This window comes from Bos indicus, chromosome 14, assembly GCF_029378745.1.
Source record: "Bos indicus isolate NIAB-ARS_2022 breed Sahiwal x Tharparkar chromosome 14, NIAB-ARS_B.indTharparkar_mat_pri_1.0, whole genome shotgun sequence".
NCBI lineage: Eukaryota > Metazoa > Chordata > Mammalia > Artiodactyla > Bovidae > Bos > Bos indicus.
In genome coordinates, this window is record NC_091773.1 from 8,408,484 (window position 1) to 8,429,897 (window position 21,414).

At 48.2% G+C, this 21,414-nt stretch overlaps 2 protein-coding genes across 3 annotated transcripts in view; one reads left to right on the top strand and one right to left on the bottom strand.

Moving 5' to 3' along the window:
* SLA (Src like adaptor) overlaps positions 1-20,783 on the top strand; it is a 36,645-nt gene extending 15,862 nt beyond the window's left edge. For both annotated transcript variants that reach the window (XM_070802421.1, XM_019974009.2), the window contains exons 3-8: positions 6,263-6,362; positions 7,198-7,284; positions 10,664-10,767; positions 13,464-13,595; positions 17,689-17,821; positions 18,697-20,783. In XM_070802421.1, the coding sequence (XP_070658522.1) occupies positions 6,263-6,362; positions 7,198-7,284; positions 10,664-10,767; positions 13,464-13,595; positions 17,689-17,821; positions 18,697-18,910 (770 nt within the window). In that variant the 3' untranslated portion in view covers positions 18,911-20,783. The remainder of the gene's footprint in view (positions 1-6,262; positions 6,363-7,197; positions 7,285-10,663; positions 10,768-13,463; positions 13,596-17,688; positions 17,822-18,696) is intronic.
* TG (thyroglobulin) overlaps positions 1-21,414 on the bottom strand; it is a 235,968-nt gene that overhangs the window by 77,564 nt on the left and 136,990 nt on the right. The gene's annotated exons all lie outside the window — the stretch shown is intronic.

The window sequence follows — 21,414 nt, forward strand, 5'->3', positions numbered from 1 at the left end:
GACTTACTAAAAGGACAGGTGTTCCCTAGGATGAGGGACAGTGTGGTCACCAGATCAAATGACACAGACACTCAAGTGGCCTTGTGAAAGACAGACAGAAACGCATGCCAGATCTCTGACTAGAGGCACATTTCCCACCCGGTCTCACTGACTCCACTGCCGGTAGATACGATGGCTTTAGGACGAACATCATTCAACTTTTACACTGAACGTGTATTATTTGTACATTTCATGGATACCATGTAAATTATGACCAACCCATCAATCCTGACTTCACATTGCTTAGAATGGGATTAAAGATTTTTTTAAGTAAATTAACATTAAAAAAAAAAAAAAAAAACACTAGGCTCAGAGGGTTAGTGTTCCAGCATACAAGGAGTTCCCTGGTGGCTCAGATGGTAAAGGGTCTGCCTGCAATGCAGGAGACCCAGGTTCAGTCTCTGGGTTGGGAAGATCCCCTGGAGGAGGGCATGGCAACCCACTCCAGTACTGTTGCCTGGAGAATCCCCATGGACAGAGGAGCCTGGCGGGCTGCAGTCCATGGGGTCCCCAGACTTGGACACGAGTGCAGTGACTCAGCAAGCACGCAGCGTAGGTGGTGCTCAGCTGTGACCAGGAGAGCGGGCAGTCAAGAGTCTGTGACCGCTGCTGTTAGGTTACCTGGTTCTGAAACTAGGCCCTCAACTTGCTGGTTGTGTTTTTTTGGCAAGACTCTCCACCTTGATGTCCCATCCGAGAGCCTCAGAGTCTGCTCAGTCCCACACTTGCCCATCTAATTCACAGAGAAGTCAAAACCTCTCTGAGCCATCGGGTCCCACTTTCCAGCCCGTTACAAAGGATCCACAGGCACAAGTATCCCGTGATGACCAAGAGAACTCGGCATACCTGCTATCAGGCCACTCTGCCCAGCCTGTCTCGTTATTTAGGTGTGTGTTGGGGCCAGGGGTATTTCCTGTGAAAGACAACTAAAAGTAAGACCTTCATTGACTCCTCCGAAGGCCATGAGTTTGAACATGACTCAAGGGAATGCAAAACAAGAAGCTGAGCTCACTAAGTTGGTTAACTCCTGTCCCGCCATCTGCACTGAGTAGCTTTGTGTCAATTCTGAAGCCACAGTTAAATCAGCTTTTGTCCCAGTTCGTCATGAGTCAAAGGTCAACTGGGCAGAACTTGGTAACTAAGTCCCAAAAGGAGCAAAGCAGCTTCGTGACCTCACCATGAGCCTGGCAACCCCCATGCTCTCCCTTGAACATGTTTCTGAAACTCCTCCAGCCTTGTTTTCTTCACCTTTTAAATCAGAAGATGAAAGTGAAAGTCGCTCAGACGTGTCCGATGCCTTGCGACCCCATGGACTATACAGTCCATGTGATTCTCCAGGCCAGAATATTGCAGTGGGTAGCCTTTCCTTTCTCCAGGGGAATCTTCCCAACCCAGGGATTGAACCCAGGTCTTCTGCATTGCAGGCAGATTCTTTATCAGCTGAGCCACCAGGGAAGCCCAAGAATAGTGGAGTGGGTAGCCTATCCCTTCTCCAGGGGATCTTCCCGACCCAGGAATCGAACTGGGGTGGGTGTCCCGCATTGCAGGCGGATTCTTTACCAACTGAGCTATCAGGGAAGCCCAAATAAGAATATATGTTCCATATATTTATCGTGTTGTATTGGAGCCAAGAAAGTAAAGAATGCCTGCTTTTGCAAGATAGTTATACATGGGATCTACTAAAGGCTTTCTGCACTTTAAAAGAAGTGACAGGCCTTACCTGGTGGTCCGGTGGCAAAGACTCAGGGATCTCAATGCAGGGCCCTGGGTTTGATCCCTGGTCAGTGAACTAGACTGACCCCACATGCCACAATTAAAAGATTCTTCATACTGCAACCAAGACCAAATGCAGCCGACCCCACATGCCACAATTAAAAGATTCTTCATACTGCAACCAAGACCAAATGCAGCCAAATAAACTAAAACTTTTTTTGCACTTGGACTGTAATTTTCCTATGCAGCTAATTAACATGGATTGCTCTCAATGGCTAAGGCCACTGAAATTCATATAGTAAAAAATTAGTTTGTATTGAAATGCAAAAAAGCACAGATACTCTTTATAGTAACTAGTTATGTCTCCAAGACTATTAATATTGTAAATTTAGCCTTGTGGTTAGGGTTTACTAAACCTACACATCCATAAATTGTACTTGTTTATACAATTGAAAACCAAACAAAAAAATGAATGATAATGCTACTCTAAGGAATAATAATGCAAAAAAAGGGCCTGTCCTCTTGTGACCAAGTAATATTTGTGTCTAGTAAGTTCTGCCTCGGTCTCCTTCCACTTTTGGATTCATTTCCTATTTTACAGTTTTGTACAGTGTGTTTAATCTGACTCATTTTTGCGTTCAGCTATCAGCAAATATTTGGTCTCTTGAACTGCATCTTCTGTTCTCACCAAATGGCGTTTATTTTTAGAAGATAAGAATATTTTTAAATTTACGGGACTTGAGGTTTTGCAAAATTCAGAACACTACTAGCTGAGAGTGGCCTGGGATCACAACAGAATGATAACCTCAGCCCCTGCCATAAACACGATACCAGCTACCACTGACTGAGGCAGGCTCTTTTCATATACTTCCTCATGAATCCTAACCCGATCCGAGAGTTCCAGTGTAGTAGTTCCCATTTTAATACATGAAGAAATCAAGCTCAGATGAGTTAAAAATAAATCTCTCCCCAACTCACAGAGCAATTATGCAGAGGAGGTGGAATTTAAGCCCGGTCTGATTGATTTCAAAGCCAGTCCTCTCTTCTGAAAGCTCTCCCTGGATTTCTCCTTTGTCTGCCCAGCATGCATCTCATCACTTAATTCGGTTCCTTATCTTGAGTCTGCAATAATCCTGTCTGCTTCCTCTGAGCAACTCTTCCCTGTATCCTTCATTTATCTGACTTAATTCAAACTCTCTGCTCTCCACAAAGCTAGGGACTACAGAAGTCCATAATCCTGTGTTTGAGCTTTATGAGCAAACTTAAGTTTCCTATTTTGCATTAATTTCACCATAGGGACCAAAGTTCATGGAGACTTAGGTGTGATTCTAGCCCCAGACCTTACTTAAAACGGCTGCCCTTCCCACAAAAGTACAAACCAAACTCTATCTCCCTCTGACTTTGCCTTCTGTTTTTCCAGCGCTGGGGAAAAATAAGGTGATGGGGTGGACCTAAAACCCCTCGCAAAAGACCAAGCAAGGGCCATAACCTTGAAGCCAGAGCTCGAACTCAAAGTTTCTCAGTGATGTTTAAGTGTCATAGCTATCGAAAAACATCATTACTACGGAAATTCCACAGGACACTCAACTCTGTTATTGTGAAATTGAAACCCTCCAGCCCCTGAAGCCTGTTTTCCCCTCCTTGAAACAATTTTTTTTGTAAAGGGATTTTGTTTTTGTTTCTGTTTTTAGCATTAAGAAAAGACGGTTGCTCTGTTCCACAGCCTTAATCTTGAATCAGAGATCAAAGCCCCGGCTCCTCTTGTAGACATACAGCTTGTTTCCAGGTTCCATTGCTGTCACAGATAGCAAAGCTGCGCATCTCATTTTCACGCTTGTTTTTCAAAACGGTCTGGTTGCGGCACCCCACCCCCACCCCCGACCATCCTGCTTGCCACAAATCAGGCTCCCTTCTCTAGGACGCTTTAAAAAGCTCAGCACGATGGCAGTTTTCAAGGCCTCGTAGCATCAGGACCTCCTCACGTGTTCGTTTGATAAGCCTGCCTTGAGGATCCCAGGCTGGGTCCACAAGACTGCTCCTCCTGGAGTTCATGGCCGTTCCCTGATGGTCACACATACAACACATAGAGCCCCAGCTCACTGCCTCAAAGGCAAAGCCCAGAGCCGGAGAAGCAGGACCCCGGGAAGCCTGGGCTCCTGAGCAGCAGGTGACCTCTGCGTCGACAGAGGTGGGGGGGGTGAGAGAGGGGAGAGCAGAGTGTGGTCCAGGTGGAGGGAACAGCCTGTTGACTGGCTCTGCGGATGGGTAATCTGGCCAGCTGGGAAAAACACAACAGCCCATCTCAGAGCATCGCAGGCAGTGGAGACCCTATTACTAAGTGGTCCTTCCATAGTTGGCGGCTGTCAATCTAAGAGGAACAGATTTCCGTCATGAAGGCATTTTCCAACCCCTCATTTTCCAGAGTAACCCACATCCTGGAGGGGAAAATGTGACCACACTCAGAGCTGCGAATCAGCCTCAAAACCAGGACGATTTACCAGCATCTGGACAAACCTTATGCACCGGGCCTGGCTTCCTGGCACGATGCCTTCCTCAGCCCCCTACCTAACATTCTACCTGCAATTTCGTGCCCTTTTTCTTAAAGAGGATCTCCAGATCTGCAGGGGTTTCATGGCCCACCGAGTCTGGCTCTACCCCTTGTTAGAACTCGGGACTTTGGGCATGAAGTCCAACTGTAGCACTGCCCCGAATTACTGAACCGGGTCTGGGCTGCACAAGGGAAGAGCTCTTTCTTGATTCAGCAAAGCAGAGTGTGACAGAGGACTCCCCACAGGTGCAGGGAGGGTCAGAGACCTCACAGGTCAGCCTTCTCATGAGCCCTCCCCCACTCCAGTGACCACGGCCACCATGAGTCACTTTTGGTTTCCATCTCACACACAGGGATGCTTGCTCTTACAGGGTGTGTTGTGTATGACTCAGCTTCCCCAAGTGAACAGTCCATCTGAGGACACTATTCCACGGCCATCACTCATTTCTCATTTATTCTTACTCATCCTTGTACTTAAGCTCTCTTTCAACTTAGTCTGATGGGGACTATGTGAGTTGGAGACTACAGGACAGATGGGCTGTAAGGGACAGGGGCTAGAGGTTCCAGCATGAGGACCTCTAGATCCTAGAAGGTGGCCCCCAAGCCTGCCTGGGGTGAACGAGGCAGGGAATGACCCCTCCTTCCATGACTGTTGTATTCTCTAGAATATGAGCTCCATGTCAGCAGGGAGACTTGGCTTGCTTTGTTCACTATGCTTGGCCCACAGTAGTGGCTCAATAAATAATTGGTGAATGAATGAATGAATAAATAGCATGTTACCTAGACTTTTGAGTTCAGATGCCCAGCCAGCAAGCAGACTAATAAATGCGACATCACAGCAAACAATAACTGTCTTTGCCAATTTGCTGTTGTTATTGTTCAGTCACTGAATCATGTCTGACTCTTTGTGACCCCATGGACTGCAGCACGCCAGGCTTCCCTGTCCTTTACTGTCTCCCAGAGTTTGCTCAAACTCATGTCCACTGGGTCGGGGATGCCATGCAACCATCCCATCCTCTGCTGCCTGCTTCTCCTCCTGCCCTCAATCTTTCCCAGCATCAGAGTCTTCCAGTCTGTAGGATATGCTTTTTCCCCAAAAATGTACCCTGATATTACCCTATAGCTAAGACACCTGAATTATGGCAAATCACTAAGGCTGTGAAACAAGGTTTTGCTTAGTGACAAAAAGCAAACACACATGCGGTCAGTCTCTCTTTAGTCTACAGTAAGCCGTACTAACCTCAGCCAGAATGAACCAAAGAGCATGCTTTCCTTTTCAAAACTGCACCAGAATTACTTTCAACATATGTATGATGAGTACTTCATTTTTTTCCTACCTCCCCACCAGCAAAGGTCCCTGTTAAGTCGATTTCTGACTTGGCACCTGACATTCTATGGGGAAGAAGGGATTTGTTGAGTTTCAGAGTTAATAACCTCTTGGTCCTGGTGGGTCCCCAGAACTCATGGGGCCTAATCCTGACACCCCACCTCAATAAGTTGCAGATGTGGAACTCGCAAGCCCCAAGGAGGGTACCTGAAGCCATGGTAATAAGACAGGATGTTTTCACAGCATCTCATCATTCATAGGTCTTGCTATATACTTTCATCTTATCTCACAAAAATCCTGGAAAGAGGAGTTATTAGCCCCATTTTAAAGATGGGAAAATGGAGGCTAGTAGGCATTCCAGGACTTGCCCAGGAGTATATGGATCAGTAGACACCAGGGAACACCCTGGAGTCAGACCTTGTGACCTCAGCTCAAAGACCTCCGCATCCCCATTTCCCAGAGGAAAATGTCCAGGTCAGGGCAAGAATGAGCAGGAGAGTAGGTCACCTGACTCACCATTCCTGAAGAGAGGAGGACCAACTGAAAATTGCTATTTCAAAACAATCAGCTGCCTTTTGCTGCGAAGTCCCCAGGAAGGTCTCACCTCTGCCCCCACCTTGGTTTTGTTTCCCCAGAACTAGACAGTGACTTTCTGGCTGTGCTGAGCGACTACCCGTCTCCTGACATCAGCCCCCCAATATTTCGCCGTGGGGAGAAACTGCGCGTGATTTCTGAGTGAGTGAGCTTTCCAAAACTTCTATGATGCCCCCGAAGAACTCGACGCTGGTGGGAGTTGTTAGATTTTCTCTATGGTTGTCCAGTTCCCCATGGGCCCTGGTCCTGTTGTGAGCTGAGAACGTTGGCCCAAACAGCGGGCCTCCAGGCTTAATCCTCCTGACTGCTGCTGGTGCTCTAAAACTTTCCCTGGCTCCCAGTTGCCCAATGGATAAAACTGAAATTTCTTAACTTGGCTTTTGAGACCCTTTACGATCCAGCTTCTCTTTCTTATGTTGGCCTCATCTCCCCCCAACAAGGGCAAGGTTGAGGTTATACATTAATGCAGACTCAGGAAGAGGACTCAGGAATCTGGGGGAAAAAAAAAAACAACTTCTGATGATAAACAGAAAAGTATTGCCTTCTGACCTGTTGTCTCCTTTAGATTTGAAAAAGGCTGTAGAAGACATAGGGGCTCTGAGCCCCTTTTATTTAGATCCTCACTGATGTAGACATGTGAAACTTGGTTACATCTCAGGGTCTAATTCAGCAGAGTAAACATTTATTTTTTAAAAAGCCTCCAACCATGGAAGATAAGCTAGAAACATCAGCTGCTGATCCCTGAAAGGTGGCTATTGCCAGCACATGGGAAGACTTTCTGTTTAGATCAAAATGGGGGGATATACTCAAAAACTAAATTTTCGTAGGAAGAAAAGTCTAGTTAATGTGGCCAAGGACAGACCTTAAAAAAGGAACATCCCAACACACCTGGGATTAAATCTGGTTATTCTGTTCAGTCATTAAATCACTCACCACTTCCCCAGTCACTCTTTTCTATTTGTTCTTATCCTTCTAGTGAAGGGGGCTGGTGGAAAGCCATCTCTCTTAGCACCGGTCGAGAAAGTTACATTCCTGGAATATGCGTGGCCAGAGTTTACCATGGGTGAGTACATTTCTAAAATAGCATCAATAAAGCACGATCTCTATGAGAGTGTGGGCTTCCCTGTGGCTCAAACAGTGTAGAATCTGCCTGCCATGCAGGAGACCTGGGTTCAGTCCCTGGGTTGGGAAGATCCCCTAGAGAAGGGAAAGGCTACCCACTCCAGTATTCTTGCCTGGTGAATTTCATGAACAGAGGAGCCTGGTGGGGTTACAAAAAGTTGGATATGACTGAGTGACTAAATTTCATTTCTATGAGAGTGCATAGAGAGATCCCAGCAGGGCACACAGGAAAGGAAGGTGTTAGTTCAGTAGGGTCACTTCTAATCTTAGCTCAGTCTCTAAGGACAGAAGTGTCCTTGGGTTAACCCTTTCTCTCTCTGAGACTCAATTTCTCCATTAGGAAGATGAATAACGGACCTCGCAGGTATAATGTAATGTTGCTATAGCAATAAGGATTCAGGAACTGTGATCACAAGAGGCAGCAGATGAAAGTCAGCCAATCTGAGGCACAAATCCAGAGACTGTCACTTAGTGGCTGTATGAGAGTGGGCAAGTATCAGCTTCCTATCCCCACTCATTAAATTGAGATTGTAGTATAGAATGATAGGAATAATGATCTATAGTAATGAGACCAGAGTCTGGGGCTGTTAGGAGAATGAGAGAGGATAACACACAGATTCTTGGAACTGGGCGTGGTGTTACCACCAATTACTCAGCACATACTGTGGGTGCATGGGTGCTCAGTCATGTCCAACTCTTAATGAGCCTATGAATGGTAGCCCACCAGGTTTCTCCCTCCATGGGATTCTCCAGGCAAGAATACTAGAGTGGGTTGCCATTTTCTCCTCCAGGGGATCTTCCCAACCCAGGGATCAAACTCATGTCTCCTGAGTCTCCTGCATTATCGGCTGGATTCTCTACCACTGAACCACCTGGGAAAAACCCACTCAATACAGACCAGCCACATTCTTATCAAATCATATCCAACATACGAAGAACATGCTGCCAAAAATGCTTACACACCCACCTTGACAAGTGGAGAAGTCAAGCAGAAAAGAGCCCCTTTAAATAATAAAGCATGCAGATGAGAAAGCAAGATGTTTCTCTCGCCTGCAGTCATACAGAAGAGGCCACGGGACATAACAGGTGGCCCTGGTGGCCAGCACACCCCAGCCAGGACAGGTGTGGCTCAGTCTGCCTTCCACTGTGGGGCCTTGGAAAAAAATTCCTCAGCCTCCACGAACCACAGTCTCCTCATCTGTCCAGCTACCAAGGCCAGAACTTGGCATATAGGACAGGAGAAAGGAACTCCACTTTTCACTTGAGGGGTCCAGAAATAACTTCCTTACAGTCAGAGAAAGACTCTATAAGCCACCCGCTTACTTGGGGAAGCAGAGCAAACTGCTTAAGTTTTTTGAAGCGTGGAACCCAGTGCATTTCATTCAGCGTTACTGATTCTGATGATGAATATCAAGAGTTGTCCCTGTGCTGAGGATGACAAAGCTGAGCAGAGGAGGGGTGGTGGTGGCTATGAGAGTTATGTCCTGAAAGAGACCTGAGTCATGTAACTCTGATCAGCTGTGTGTCATTGATCCATCCATGCACTCAGCCATCAGCCATCAGCACCTTCATGGTGAAGAGGCAGTGCTCAATGCCGGCATGAGTAGGGACGGGGGCTGAAGAACCCAGACGAGTAAGATGTAATTCTGACCCTACAGAGTTTCCATTATTACAGGTACAAACACAGAGCAGGAAGAGAGGGGGTGCACCATGGTGGTCACGGAATTGGAAAAATGCAGCCTAGTTTAGCAGTGCCCACTGTGATGTGGGTGCCCAGTTGCTCAGTCGAATTCAATTCTTTGTGACCCCAGGGGCTGCAACTGCCAGGCTCCTCTGTCCATGCGATTTCCCAGGCAAGCATACTGGAGTGGGTTGCCATTTCCTACTCCACGGATGGGTCACTTCAACAAATTACTTAATCACGCTGACCCTCAGCATCCTCATCAGTGAGACAGAGAGTATGCTCTTGACCTTAGGTGGTTGATACAAAGGTTGGATGTCAAGTGCATGACACGGTGTGGGCCCATAATTAGTATTCATGCATGGATGTCGTTATTGCCATTGTTTTATTATCTTCATTTTTATAAGTGGAATTTCATGAAAGGACTTGAAATGATGAATGTTTATCACTTATGCTAAAACAAACTAATAGGCCACGCATCACGGAGAACTAAGGGAACAGTTGAAATATTTGGCCCCATATGGCATCACCATGATCTTACCAACAAGAGCACTCTTGGAGACCAGCACATAAGTAAAGTGGTATCTGACATTATGCCTTCGGGTTTCTCACATGTGGCGGGAAGCCTCAGCCAGCCCTGCCAATGGCCTGCGTTCATGCCACGGGGAATATCAAAGGGTGAGAAACAGTGGAGTGTTAAGACTCCCACAACACTCGCTCATCCAGACGTGATCAAAAGCCAGGGCCCGTTCGCTGAAACCCAGCATCAATTGAGAAGGAATGGATGATTGCTTCCAAATACACAGCAGCCAACTGCTAACTGTGGTTCTGCAAAACCAGTCAGGGCCCTTCACCCCAGAACACAGATTCCTTTGTGCCCCCAGCTGCTTTCTAAAGCATGTTCAAAGTGCCTGCTCTCCTCTGAAGGTGAACATTCCATTGGAAAGCTGGGCTACAGTATTATAACCGTTTTATTTTTAACAGTGAAGTGAAAAAAAAAGGCACGGAAATGCATCATACAATGACAACTGAGTTTAAAAACGTGTTGAAAAGGAGAAAACAGGAGGAAATAGAATGTATGCAGGGTGGGGTGTCAGGTGGTAAAATTAGGCACCGCCATTTCTTTCATTTTCTTTCTTTCTCATGTTGACTCATTCTTTCATGGCTATATACCAAGCTTAATAACCTGGACACCCAGGTGAGCAAGACAAAACTCCAAACGACAAGCACGGTCCCTGCCCCCGTGGATGGAGGAACTGAGTAGTCAGAGTACAAGGAACATAGACATTAAATAAACTGCCAGAAAGGTCCCTTTTCATGTTTTAAGATGCTTTTATATAATACGGAATTGGGTACCATGCAGCTGGCATTTGAGAAACAGGATGAGAAAGATGCTGTGTGCCTCTCCGTGTCATTATTCAATGTAACACCTGCCTTTCAGTGGGTACTCAGGAACTATTTGAAAGATTAAAAGAATGAATGAATGAGCCATTGATTGCCTTGATCTTTTTTTTGTTTGTTTTTTAAATCCCAACAGCGGGTTTTATGTTAGCTGGACCTGGATCATTTCTGCATCCCTCCTATCTTTTGATGGGGAGGGTACATTCAGGGTACTCACGGCTGTCTTTCTTGTCCCCAGTTGGCTGTTTGAAGGGCTGGGCAGAGACAAGGCTGAGGAGCTGCTGCAGCTGCCGGACACAAAGATCGGCTCGTTCATGATCAGAGAGAGTGAGACCAAGAAAGGTGAGCAGCCTTGAACCCATCCTTCCATGCGGGGGTCAGAAAACAAGCTTTGCTCTGGGCTGACTCATGCATCACCCGGCTCAGGTTCCCTCCCTCCCACGATGCACGCGAATCGACCCATGCGGTGAGCTCCCAGAAGCCCATATACTGGCAGTGTGGCCAGCACCGAAACTGGGGCACTAGAGCCAGGCCACAGGGAGCTGGTGGGGCACTGGCTCAGGCTTTGACCCACGCCAGGCCTGGCAGACTACCACTGCAGAATTTCCCAACAGCTGAGAAAAGATGAAAATGCCCGTGGGCAGTGCCCAGGCCAGACAGGACATGGGCCGCAAAGCTCTGTGACTGGGGCAAGTCGTGTACTTCTCTGACCTCAGTTTTCTCATCTGTGAAACAGAGAGAAAACCCCTTCCTTGTGAGATTGTGGTGTGATTCAAATGTAATAATATGTTGTGCTCTCACGACACAGTGGACCTTCAATCTTAGTCCCTGCTGTGCTCTACAATGAAATCAGGCAGCTAAGAGGATTGGGACGAGCAGATTCACTATGGCCTTCACCACTGTAATTTTCATACATCCTACGCACTAAGTAATTCAGTGAAAAAGAAATAGCCGGGCTTTGCCGTGGTTCAAAATAAGAGTCTCCAACTCTAGTTTGGCCTGTATGAATCACTAAGAAGTCACCTCCTCTCTCTAAGCCTCTTTTCCTTTCTCTATAGCATGGGATTAACAATGGGAATGTGTTTGGCAGGTGTCTGGAATAGGTGGTGGTGGTTTAGTTCACTAAGTCGTGTTCAACTCTTACGACCCCATGGACTGTAGCCTGCCAGGCTCCTCTGTCCATGGGATTCTTCAGGCAAGAATACTGGAGTAGGTTGCCATTTCCTCCTCCAGGGGATCTTCCCGACCCAGGGATCAAACCCGGGTCTCCTACATTACAGGCAGATTCTTTACCAGCTGAGCTACAAGGGAAGCCCTACAAGGGAAGTCTGGAATAGAGTATGCATAAACACAGAAGCCAAACATTAATAGCTGGGGGTTACTCAGACTAACTGAGAATTAATATTAATTTCTTGAATATAGAAAATAGCTCCAAGATCTCAGCCTGTTTCTTGTACACCCACCATCAAAGAACAGACAATGTGGTTTCTGAGACTATCTCCCATGCGCTTATTAAGCACCAGAGGTACCTGGTACTGGATGGAACCTTCCAGTAAAATGAGCGTCAGCTTTCCTCTGGGGAAGCAGGGACCTTCTGTGTGATATAATGAAGAATCCAGGACCAACCTTTTTTCTTAAAAAACCTAAATATGCAGGGTGAGAGCAAAAGCAAAGCAGAGGCAAAACTTCCTGTGCGGGTCCCAGGGGGTCTCCTGAGGCAGGAGACCCAGGCCCAGGCAGGGTCAGGGGGTGGGGGTGGAAGGACCCCAAGTGTAGCTGCCAGAGCTGATCTAAAAGCAGACCGAGCGGCAGCCTGGGTGGGGGCGGCAGGCTCTGCTCCCTCGGGCATGCAAAGTTCTCGTAAGTTTCCACCTGCAGCTCTTGAACGGCTGCTGTCCTGTTGCCACTACCGGAAGACGCACACTGAACCGATGCAGAGGGCGGGCCTGGGAGAGCAAGGGATGCTGGCCACTAGAGAGGCCTGCTCCAGGAGGACGAAGGTCCCACTTGCCTCGGGGCGGCCACTCCTGAGCTGCGTGCCTCCAGCCATCGCACTGCTTGCCCTGAGTCTCAGTTTCTCCAGCTGTAACGGTATCTGAGGACAATACCTCCCAGGGTCTTTCTGAGAATCAACAGAGAGGTTGCTATGAAATAGCTCAGCCCCTGACCCCGCATATGCAAGCCAAAACTCAGTACATGCAGTGTCCCTCCCCACTCACTGCCTTGTGAGTCTTTTCCCTCCTGGAAGACAGAGCAAGAAGGACCCCTGTGTGTGTGTGTGTGTGTGTGTGTGTGTGTATGTGTGAGACTCAGTCGTGTCCGACTCTTTGCGACCCCGTGGACTGTATCCCACCAGGCTTCTCTGTCCATGGAAATTTCCAGGCAAGAATACTGGAGTGGGTTGCTATTTCCTACTCCAGGGGATCTTCCCAATCCAGGGAATGAACCCACATCTAATGCACTGCAGGCAGATTCTTTACCATCTGAGCCACCAGGGAAGCCCAAGAACCCTTACACATGACCTAAGCCCAGTTCTCTCACTTTCCATTTGAGGAAATGGAGGCTAAGAGAGGTGCAGACACTCACCCAACATTCTGCTCCATGCTCCCAATGGGCGGGGTTCCATCCCTACTCAGGGAACTAGATCCCACATAACACAACTTAAGAGTTTGCATGCTACAACTTAAAAAAAAAAAAAAAAAAAAAAGATCCTGCATGCTGCATCAAAGATCCCATGAGCCACAACTGAGACTCAGTGCAGCCAGATAAAATAAATACATGAATATTTTTGAAAAGAAATTTTAAAAAGAAAAGAGCATTGCAGTACAGTTAATATAACTGGACTGCTCAAATACATTCCCGGAGATTCTAAAGAGTGAGCTACATCCAAACAGATGAGGCTCGAGCAGTTGTTGCTCAAAACACAAGAGTGTCTGGGTTCCATGGTCGTATCACAAGGCTGAGAAGGTCTGCCTCCACGGTGGTGGGCTCCTTAGCTGGTGGCCCTGGGGTGATGAGCTGTCCTCCACTCCCTGCAGGTTTTTATTCCCTCTCAGTGAGACATCGGCAGGTGAAGCATTACCGAATCTTCCGTCTGCCAAACAACTGGTATTACATTTCTCCGAGGCTCACCTTCCAGTGCCTGGAGGACCTGGTGAATCACTATTCCGGTAAGAAACACTCCATCAAGACCGACGCGTGATATCTCTCTTGGCTCACTGCCTCCCCCCGCCCAATCCCAACTCCAGGCACTCAGTCCAGGCTGCTCCCCTAGACCCGCCTGCTGATTTACTTTGCTCTCTTGTTCATCCTGGCTTCTTCAAATGCTCTTTTCTTGGTAATTCAGACTGCAAATTTCAGGCTAAAACACACTGAATGTGAATGCTAAGTAAGTAAAACCCAGCCAACCTCAACTTCACCCTCTCTCTGCCTGTAAGAGAAATGAATCAGGACGCCCCTACAGTCAAAACCACAGATGGTCTGCACTTCCTTAAGTGGGTCGCACACTTGGGCCTCTGGGGCTTGGCTCTGAAATGCCCTTCATTTCCCCCTTTCTGCATGTCAAAGTCCTCATCAACCTCCAAGGCCCACAGGAAGCCAGCTCTGTGATGAAGCCCTCGGAGGTAGAAGACGAATGGCCTGTTTTTTCTCTGCTCCCCTGGCACGCCAGGTGTTTTTCTCCCTAGAATTCTGGGCGTTCCGCCTGGTGACCTAGTTAAGTGTCTACTAGTTTGTGTTTCTCAACAAGCTCTTAGAAACCAGGGATTATACTTCATTCATCTGAATGTCCTTCCTGGGCCCAGGAGACAGGTCCAAGCATGCCATGCTGACCGGAGCATCCTCCAAGACGGTGGATGCGGAGCGGGGTTTGATGGAGGTGACAGGTGTAGTGCACAGAGTCGGAAGAGGAACTGTGAGTTAGACTGACCTGAACGCCAGGTCAGGAGTTAAGAGTTTCACCCTATGGAAAAGGGAGAAATGGTATTTAAAAAAAAAAAAAAAGTGGCTACATTTGTAAAAGCTGGCTCTGAAACCATCTTGTGTTCAGATCCCAGATCTGGGCAACCTTGGGCTGGCGGTTCACCTTTGAGCCCATTCTTCTCTGTGTCAGGCAGACGCCAAGTGTTCCTATCTTGAAGACACGGTGAGAGTTCACCAAGTTAGCGCAGGGAAAGTGCAGATGAGAGCACCCCGGACATAAATGTGAGCTCCTGCTAGCGAGCCACTGTGTGAGCCGCTGTTCTCTGACCAGGAGGGCGCCCTCCTCCCCGCTTCTGCCATGCGAGAGAAAGGAAGACAGAAGCCGCTTTCACTGCACAAGCATCTTCCCCCTACCACGTTCTGGATGTCTGAACCCGCCCTGGATTCTTTAGGATGTGTGATCCTAAAGGGCCTTTCAAGGTGAAAGGAGGCATCCACGGCGCTGGGTTACCACACCTGGCCTGTGAGAAGGGCAGGTCAGGAAGAAGGAATGGTCACTCGGGAGGCCCTCAGGCAAACTTGCCTCTGGGCTCTATGAGTTCTTGGGTGAAGACCTCCACCTCGTGGAGCCTACTCTGCTGTTCACGGACGGTGGATGAGCGCCCCACCTACAGGTGGTTGCCATGATTCTTGAATGTGACAGCTCATGCAACGTGTCTATCTGAGCTTGGCACATGGCGGGTGCAAAATAAACGATAAAGCAAATACTACTCCCACGACACCTGAACACCTAGCAGCTCAGCTAAAAATGAAAGAGGAAGGGAGTCCTGGAAGCAGTCAGCTTTTACTGATCACGAGTAGAAGTTGGTCGTGGTATTTGGCTTTTAATAAGAATCATCTGAGAGGTGTGGCGACCATAAGTTTTGCATAGACAAAAGCAAACATGAAAGGATGCTGGCCCGGCAGAGATGTTTACAGAGCGGGAGGTCCACGAGGCTTTCCTGCCGTGAACCCCCGAGGATCGCACGGCAGCACAGAAGCGCGCCCTCCGAAAACGTGCCCCGGGTCACTGCACCAGCACAGGGGTCGAAGCCAGCAGTCCCCTCTGCGAGTGACTGAAAAGGGTCTGGGGCCCTGCAAGGCTCCTGGTACCTTCAGGACCCCATGGTGGGAGTAACGTGGCCAATTTACATCCCACCACGTTCTTCCTAAACGCGCAGAATCTGAGAAAGCATGCACTCAGGGGTGTGAACAGACTTGTTTTATGAGTTACTTGTATTTATTATCCCAGTGCTTTTGGGCAAATTATTTAATAACTTCATAATGATTCAATTCTATTATTATTCAAATTTGCCATTATTGAATTTAATAATTTTGGAGCCTCAGTTTCTGTATCTACGAAGTGAAAGTGTCAATCGTTTAGTCATATCCAACTCGTTGCAACCCCATAGACTGTAGCCCGCCAGGCTCCTCTGTCCATGGGATTCTCCAGGCAAGGATACTGGAGTGGGTGGCCATTCCCTTCTCCAGGGGATCTCTGTGACCCAAGGATAGAATCTGGGTCTCCTGAATTATAGGCAGATTCTTTACCATCTGAGCCAATAATTTTGGAGCCTCAGTTTTTGCATCTATAAAATGGGGATTAAAATGCCTCTTACAGGATTATCATTAGGACCAAAAAAAAAAAAAAATCATGCCTGTGACTGGCTGTGACCTTGAGCTCATGACTTGACCCCAAGGTCCTTGGCTTCTTCATTTCCCAAACGGGTACACAGTACTAACAGCCAGAGCAGTTCAGGACTCCCTGAACTGACAGCTGCCAGGTTCACTCAGCATGGGGCTGAGGCTACGTGCTCAGAAGTGCCAGTTCTCTTCTTTGCCAAAATGTATGTCTCATCCTAAGCATTAACCTTTGTAAGGAAGGCGCCCTCTACCGCTGCTGGTTTCTTTCGCCTTTGTGTCTGACTTGGTGTCCCTCGCCTCCTAACCTGTGAGGTCGTTTCAGTTTCCAGCCCGTGACAGGTAATTATTTCAGGTTCACATCCAGTTAAGCTCCCTGTAACCTCAGGGTCCGATCTCACATTCCTCAGTGCGCGCCAGCGTGGGTGGACATCTGAGTCTACGGTGAAAGTCACGCGGACGCAAAGCATTACTGACAGTCGCTCTCTGACTTGATTCTTCAGCTACAATTCCCCTTTGTTCTTTAGCAAGGACACCCCAAGAGCTCTATCAATGTGATGGAGACAGAGCCCAGCAGAGGGGTTCTGTGCTTCCTAAACCCTGGTGACGGGCGGTCTTGAAGCCTGCGTGGCTGCATCCGGGCAGACACTTCATCTCCCGTACAACATGAGACCCACTGGGCTCTGCATCCTCAGTAGGGCCACAGAGAATCTCCTGCATCTGTGAGAACATCTGAGCACTGCAGGCTCGAGGGTATCTCACGATGACATGGGCTAGGGGAAGGCTTTGAAGAGGTAGAGCCTCTATCTTAAAGCTCCTAGAGAGATGGGGGACCCTGGAAGCTCAAGTAGGAGCTATTAACAGGAGGATAAAAGGAAAGGATTTATTTAATTTTCATCCTCTTTGTGCTTGAGTATCTAGGGTAGAGAAGAGAGAAGTTTCTTTTTTGTCTTTGTCCATTTTCTTCTCGATTTTGCCTTTTACCTTTTTGTTTTTCGCCTATTTCTGTGTCTTTCATCCTTTTTGGTCAGTCTTCGCTTCTTCCCCTCCTTTCCTGTCTACCTAATTCCCTCCTCTCTTAGTCTTTTTTCCAGCCTTCCTCCCTTCTCTCTCCTTTCCTTTCTGTCTTCTTCCCTTATTTCCTTTATCTCTCTTCCTTCCTACAGAGGCATGAGCCCCACCGGTGTATATGGACTCCCGTTCTGTGTGCTGTGGGGGACGCAGCAGTGCACGTAGCCCCCCAGCACACAGGAGGCTGCCCCCGAAGCTGATGGCCCGGCATCTTGGTGGGAAACCCCTGAGTGTGGGGTCTCCCTCACATGGGCACTCTGCCAGCTGTTCTCACGTGTCAGCTCCATCCTCTCATCCAACAGGAGAGGATTCAGGTTCAGAGAGGGTCCAGGTGATGCGCTATCTGGGCGGAGCTGAAACCCTACCCCAAGTCTGGCGGATTCTGGGTCCTAAAGTCTACTCTTGCCTTGTGTCAAGCTAAGCACAGTGTGCATTCGGGGCATATTGAGATGTCTTCAACAGCTGCGCACATGGTTCTCAGCCCCTCACAAATCTCAGCCTCAGTTTCCCCTCATGAATATCCAGGGCCCCGCAGCACGCACTGGCCGGGGCATCTCAGAGCCGCTGACCGGTTCTCTGCTTTCTCCTCAGAGGTGGCCGACGGCCTCTGCTGTGTGCTGACCACGCCCTGCCTCACTCAGACGGCAGCAGCCCCAGCAGTGAGAGACTCCGACTCACCTGTCACCCTGCGCCAGAAGACCTTTGACTGGAGGAGGGCGATAAGGTGTGTGTGTGTGTGTGTGTGTGTGTGTGTGTGTGTCCTCCATGAATGTATAAGCCCCAAACCAATACGTGAGCCCAGCACATAAAAACTGGCCTGTTCCTGCCAGCCTTGCCACCCCCTTTCTCTGAGCAGGTGCAGACCCCAGGAATCCCAATGTCCCTGGGAGACCGACCTGTCTCAGCTCCCACACCCTGGGTGGCGTGGTCCCAGCAGCTCCCCGCCACGGCCTCAGTAACCCCAGTTCTACACACATTCATTCAGCACTCCTTCAGTGTCAGTTGAATATTTTCTAGCTGAATGATACCACCTTGCGCTTTTCTAATTGTTAGTATCCTAGACAGCAACACACAGATCAATCTCGTGTAAATTTAATACTGTTGTAAACTCAATAGTGAAGCTTAAACCCACCAGCAAAATCCTAAAGTGACTTCATGCTTTAAGGGGGAAAAAAAATCTTCCTTTATTTGCTCTGATTGTCAGCTATTGCATTTAAGGGGTATATGTAAGTGGGGCCTGGTGGGTTACCTTACTAATTAAATAATGATCCAGACATCCCACTGGTAAATTCAAAGAAAATCAGTGATCAGAATTGCCTAGGAAATAAAACAGCTGTTCCTTGTAAATTATCATGAAGGAAGATTCATTAAAATGTACAGCTGGAAGTTTTAGCCATCCAAGGAAACAGTGGCTCAGAGAGATCAAGTGATTTCTCCAAAATTACACAGCCACAGATGGAAGAAGCAGAATTAGAACAAGTTCGATACGCATTAACCAGGCTCTTCATTTGTTTTTCTTCCTTTTCTTATTCTCTTGTGCTCATCCCGCTACATCCTCTGCTTGGCCCCTTTCTCTGTCCGCTGTCTACCCACTAACAGACAGCAAGAGGACTCGGAGGGGGCAGAGAGCCCGATCGCTGTGGATGAGTCCCTTTTCAGCTACGGCCTTCGGGAAAGCATCGCCTCATACTTGTCCCTGACAGGAGATGACAGCACCTCCTTCGACCGGAAGAAGAAAAGCGTGTCCCTGATGTACAGTGGGAGCAAAAGGAAGAGCTCTTTCTTCTCATCACCACCGTACTTTGAAGACTAGCCGGAGAACAGACACCATGGTGTTTGCCCAAAAGAACAGAGGTTATGACTGTCACCTGGCATCCTGCACAGAGGCACATGGTCCCTGGGGAAACTCGCGTCTTCCAGAAGCCAAGAGAAGCCATGTGGAGAACTGAACTCTTGTCTTCTGTATCCACATCACGACAAAGGGAACCCCTCCCTGGTGTCTGATCCAGCACACTGCAAAACGTTGACTCCTGGCATCTTCGTGCAAGGGGGTCGGAAGAGCCCTGTGTGTGTGGGTGTGTGTGGGGGTGTGTGGGTGTGTGTGTGTGTGTGCACGCTATATCTGTGCAAAAGACAAAGATGCTCTCTCACAAGAAAGTGCACTGGTGCTGATCTCCAGCACACCGCCCAGCTAGGCTCCCTCTGAGGCCACTAGAGAAAACTTCTGAATGAGAAAAGCCTGAGAAGAAAATGAGCCAGAAGTTACAGCCTGGCAGACAATCTGGGTTTGCAAATTGATCCCTTGCACTGAACTTTTGAAACCCATCTGTAAAGAGAGACCTCTGGGCTGCAGCTCCTCTCTTTCTAAGGGAGCTCAGTGACACTAAACGCTGACCTTATGACCTTCCTTATGAGTCCCCAGTTGGAAGATCCCTTTGGGTTCTAGCTCCAAAACTACGTGTGTAAAAGTCAGATGACTTCCCTACTTATGCAGAGACCAGGGGAAATGGGAGAGGAGGTGGCTGCCAATGGGAAAGCACAAGGGCAGGCCTGGGACGGAGCGCAATTTCGCAACATCACCAACCATGGCTCGCAGCACAGAAAGGGTTTTTCTGGGATGCTGAGGGTCTTGCCTATCTTAATGCACCTGTTATTCATTCGTGATTACCAGAAGAGGCACTGTGTTAAGTCCTGTGTAGGTATCAGGCCCAGCAGTATAGACAGGAGGAAAATATTTGTATAGACAAATATTGTGGAAGTAGTGTGCTGTGCTAAGTCGCTTCTGTCATGTCTGACTCTTTGTGGCCCCATGGACTGTTGCCTGCCAGGCTCCTCTGTCCATGGGATGCTCCAGGCAAGAATACTGGAGTGGATTGCCATGTCCTCCTGGGACTGGGTGACCCAAGAGTTCATGTCTCAGCTGGATCCTTAAGTAGTAGAAGGGCTGGCTGGACTGGATAAGTAAAAATGGTTGGATATTTTGAAAAAAGGAACTTGATAAGTTCTAAAGAAATCATCCATCCAGTATCTTCTTCTAAAAAGAGTCTGTCAGCCACATGAATAAAAATGCTAAGCTCCAGAAAAGAGGGGAACCGGAGTGGCTTAATTCTGTCAAACAGAATTTTAAGAGATGAGAGAGAAAACACCACAAATTTCTGGACAAGGAGAAGCGATTCTCTCCAGATCCTGTTAGGAAGGGGTTGCAGTTGCCTCTAGGACCTGTTTCCCCGCCGTTGCAAAGGGCTTCCAGGAGAGGAGGGGTGCTGCTGATAGGAAAAGCCTGTCTGTTCAGCATATGCCTTCCAGCCGTCTGAGATCACTGCCCTGGTGGTGTGTGCACATGCGTTTACACGATTTTCTGTATCATCGGATTCCAGAGTGTTTATCCAAGAGGACGTTTGTGGTTTCCTCAACACTCCCCACAGGCTATTTCTAAAGGGCCGGCCGATGTATGGGAAATGAATGTAACTCTGGGGACGCCAACTCCCACCTCCTCGCCAATGGCAGATGTGTGTACTGCGTCTTCTGTACTGTTTTCCGTTGTAACCAACGAATGGTTGGGACGTTTGGGGAGGACTCGGCGGGGTGGGGTGGGGGCAGGTTTCAAATGGGAAGCATTACATTTTGCTAAATCATGTATTTATTCCTGATTAAAATAAGCCTAATAAATATTTAATTCTCGGGGACTCCCCTGGCAGTCCAGTGGTTGAGACTTCGCCTTCCAATGTAGTGGGGGGGATGCGATCCCAGGTCAATGGGCTAAGGCCCCACAAGCCTCACGGCCAAAACATAAAACAGAAATGTGTTTTAACAAACTCAACAAAGACTTTAAAAGTGGCCCACATGAAGAAATATTTAATTCTTGGCATGCTGGGGAGAGGTTCCTGGGTGAGGCAGCTGGGTGGTTAGTTCAGAGGCTCTGTGGGTTGAGAATTTTTAAAGAAACTTGCAGCTGGAGAGAGAGGAGACCAGGGAACACAAGAGGAAGCCACACTGGTTAGTGTATTGGCGTCTCCTTGAGGTGCAGTCATAAGAAAACAGGGTTTCGTGACTTTTGAGGCTGTCTCATCCGACTTGGGGCTGGACATCCAAGATCCAGGGAGATAACAACTTCTTAGTGATTGTTACGAAAGTTTGGTCTCACCTAGACACTCCTGCATGTTACTTGTGATAACTCTGCAATTTGTTCTTCCAAGAATTCCTTCCACAGATATGTTTTTGTACACCAACTAGATACCAGACACTGTTCTAGGGGCTGCGACCATTGCAGGGAAACCAGAAGAGGACCCTGCAAGCAAGCAGGGGGCAGGCGGTGTC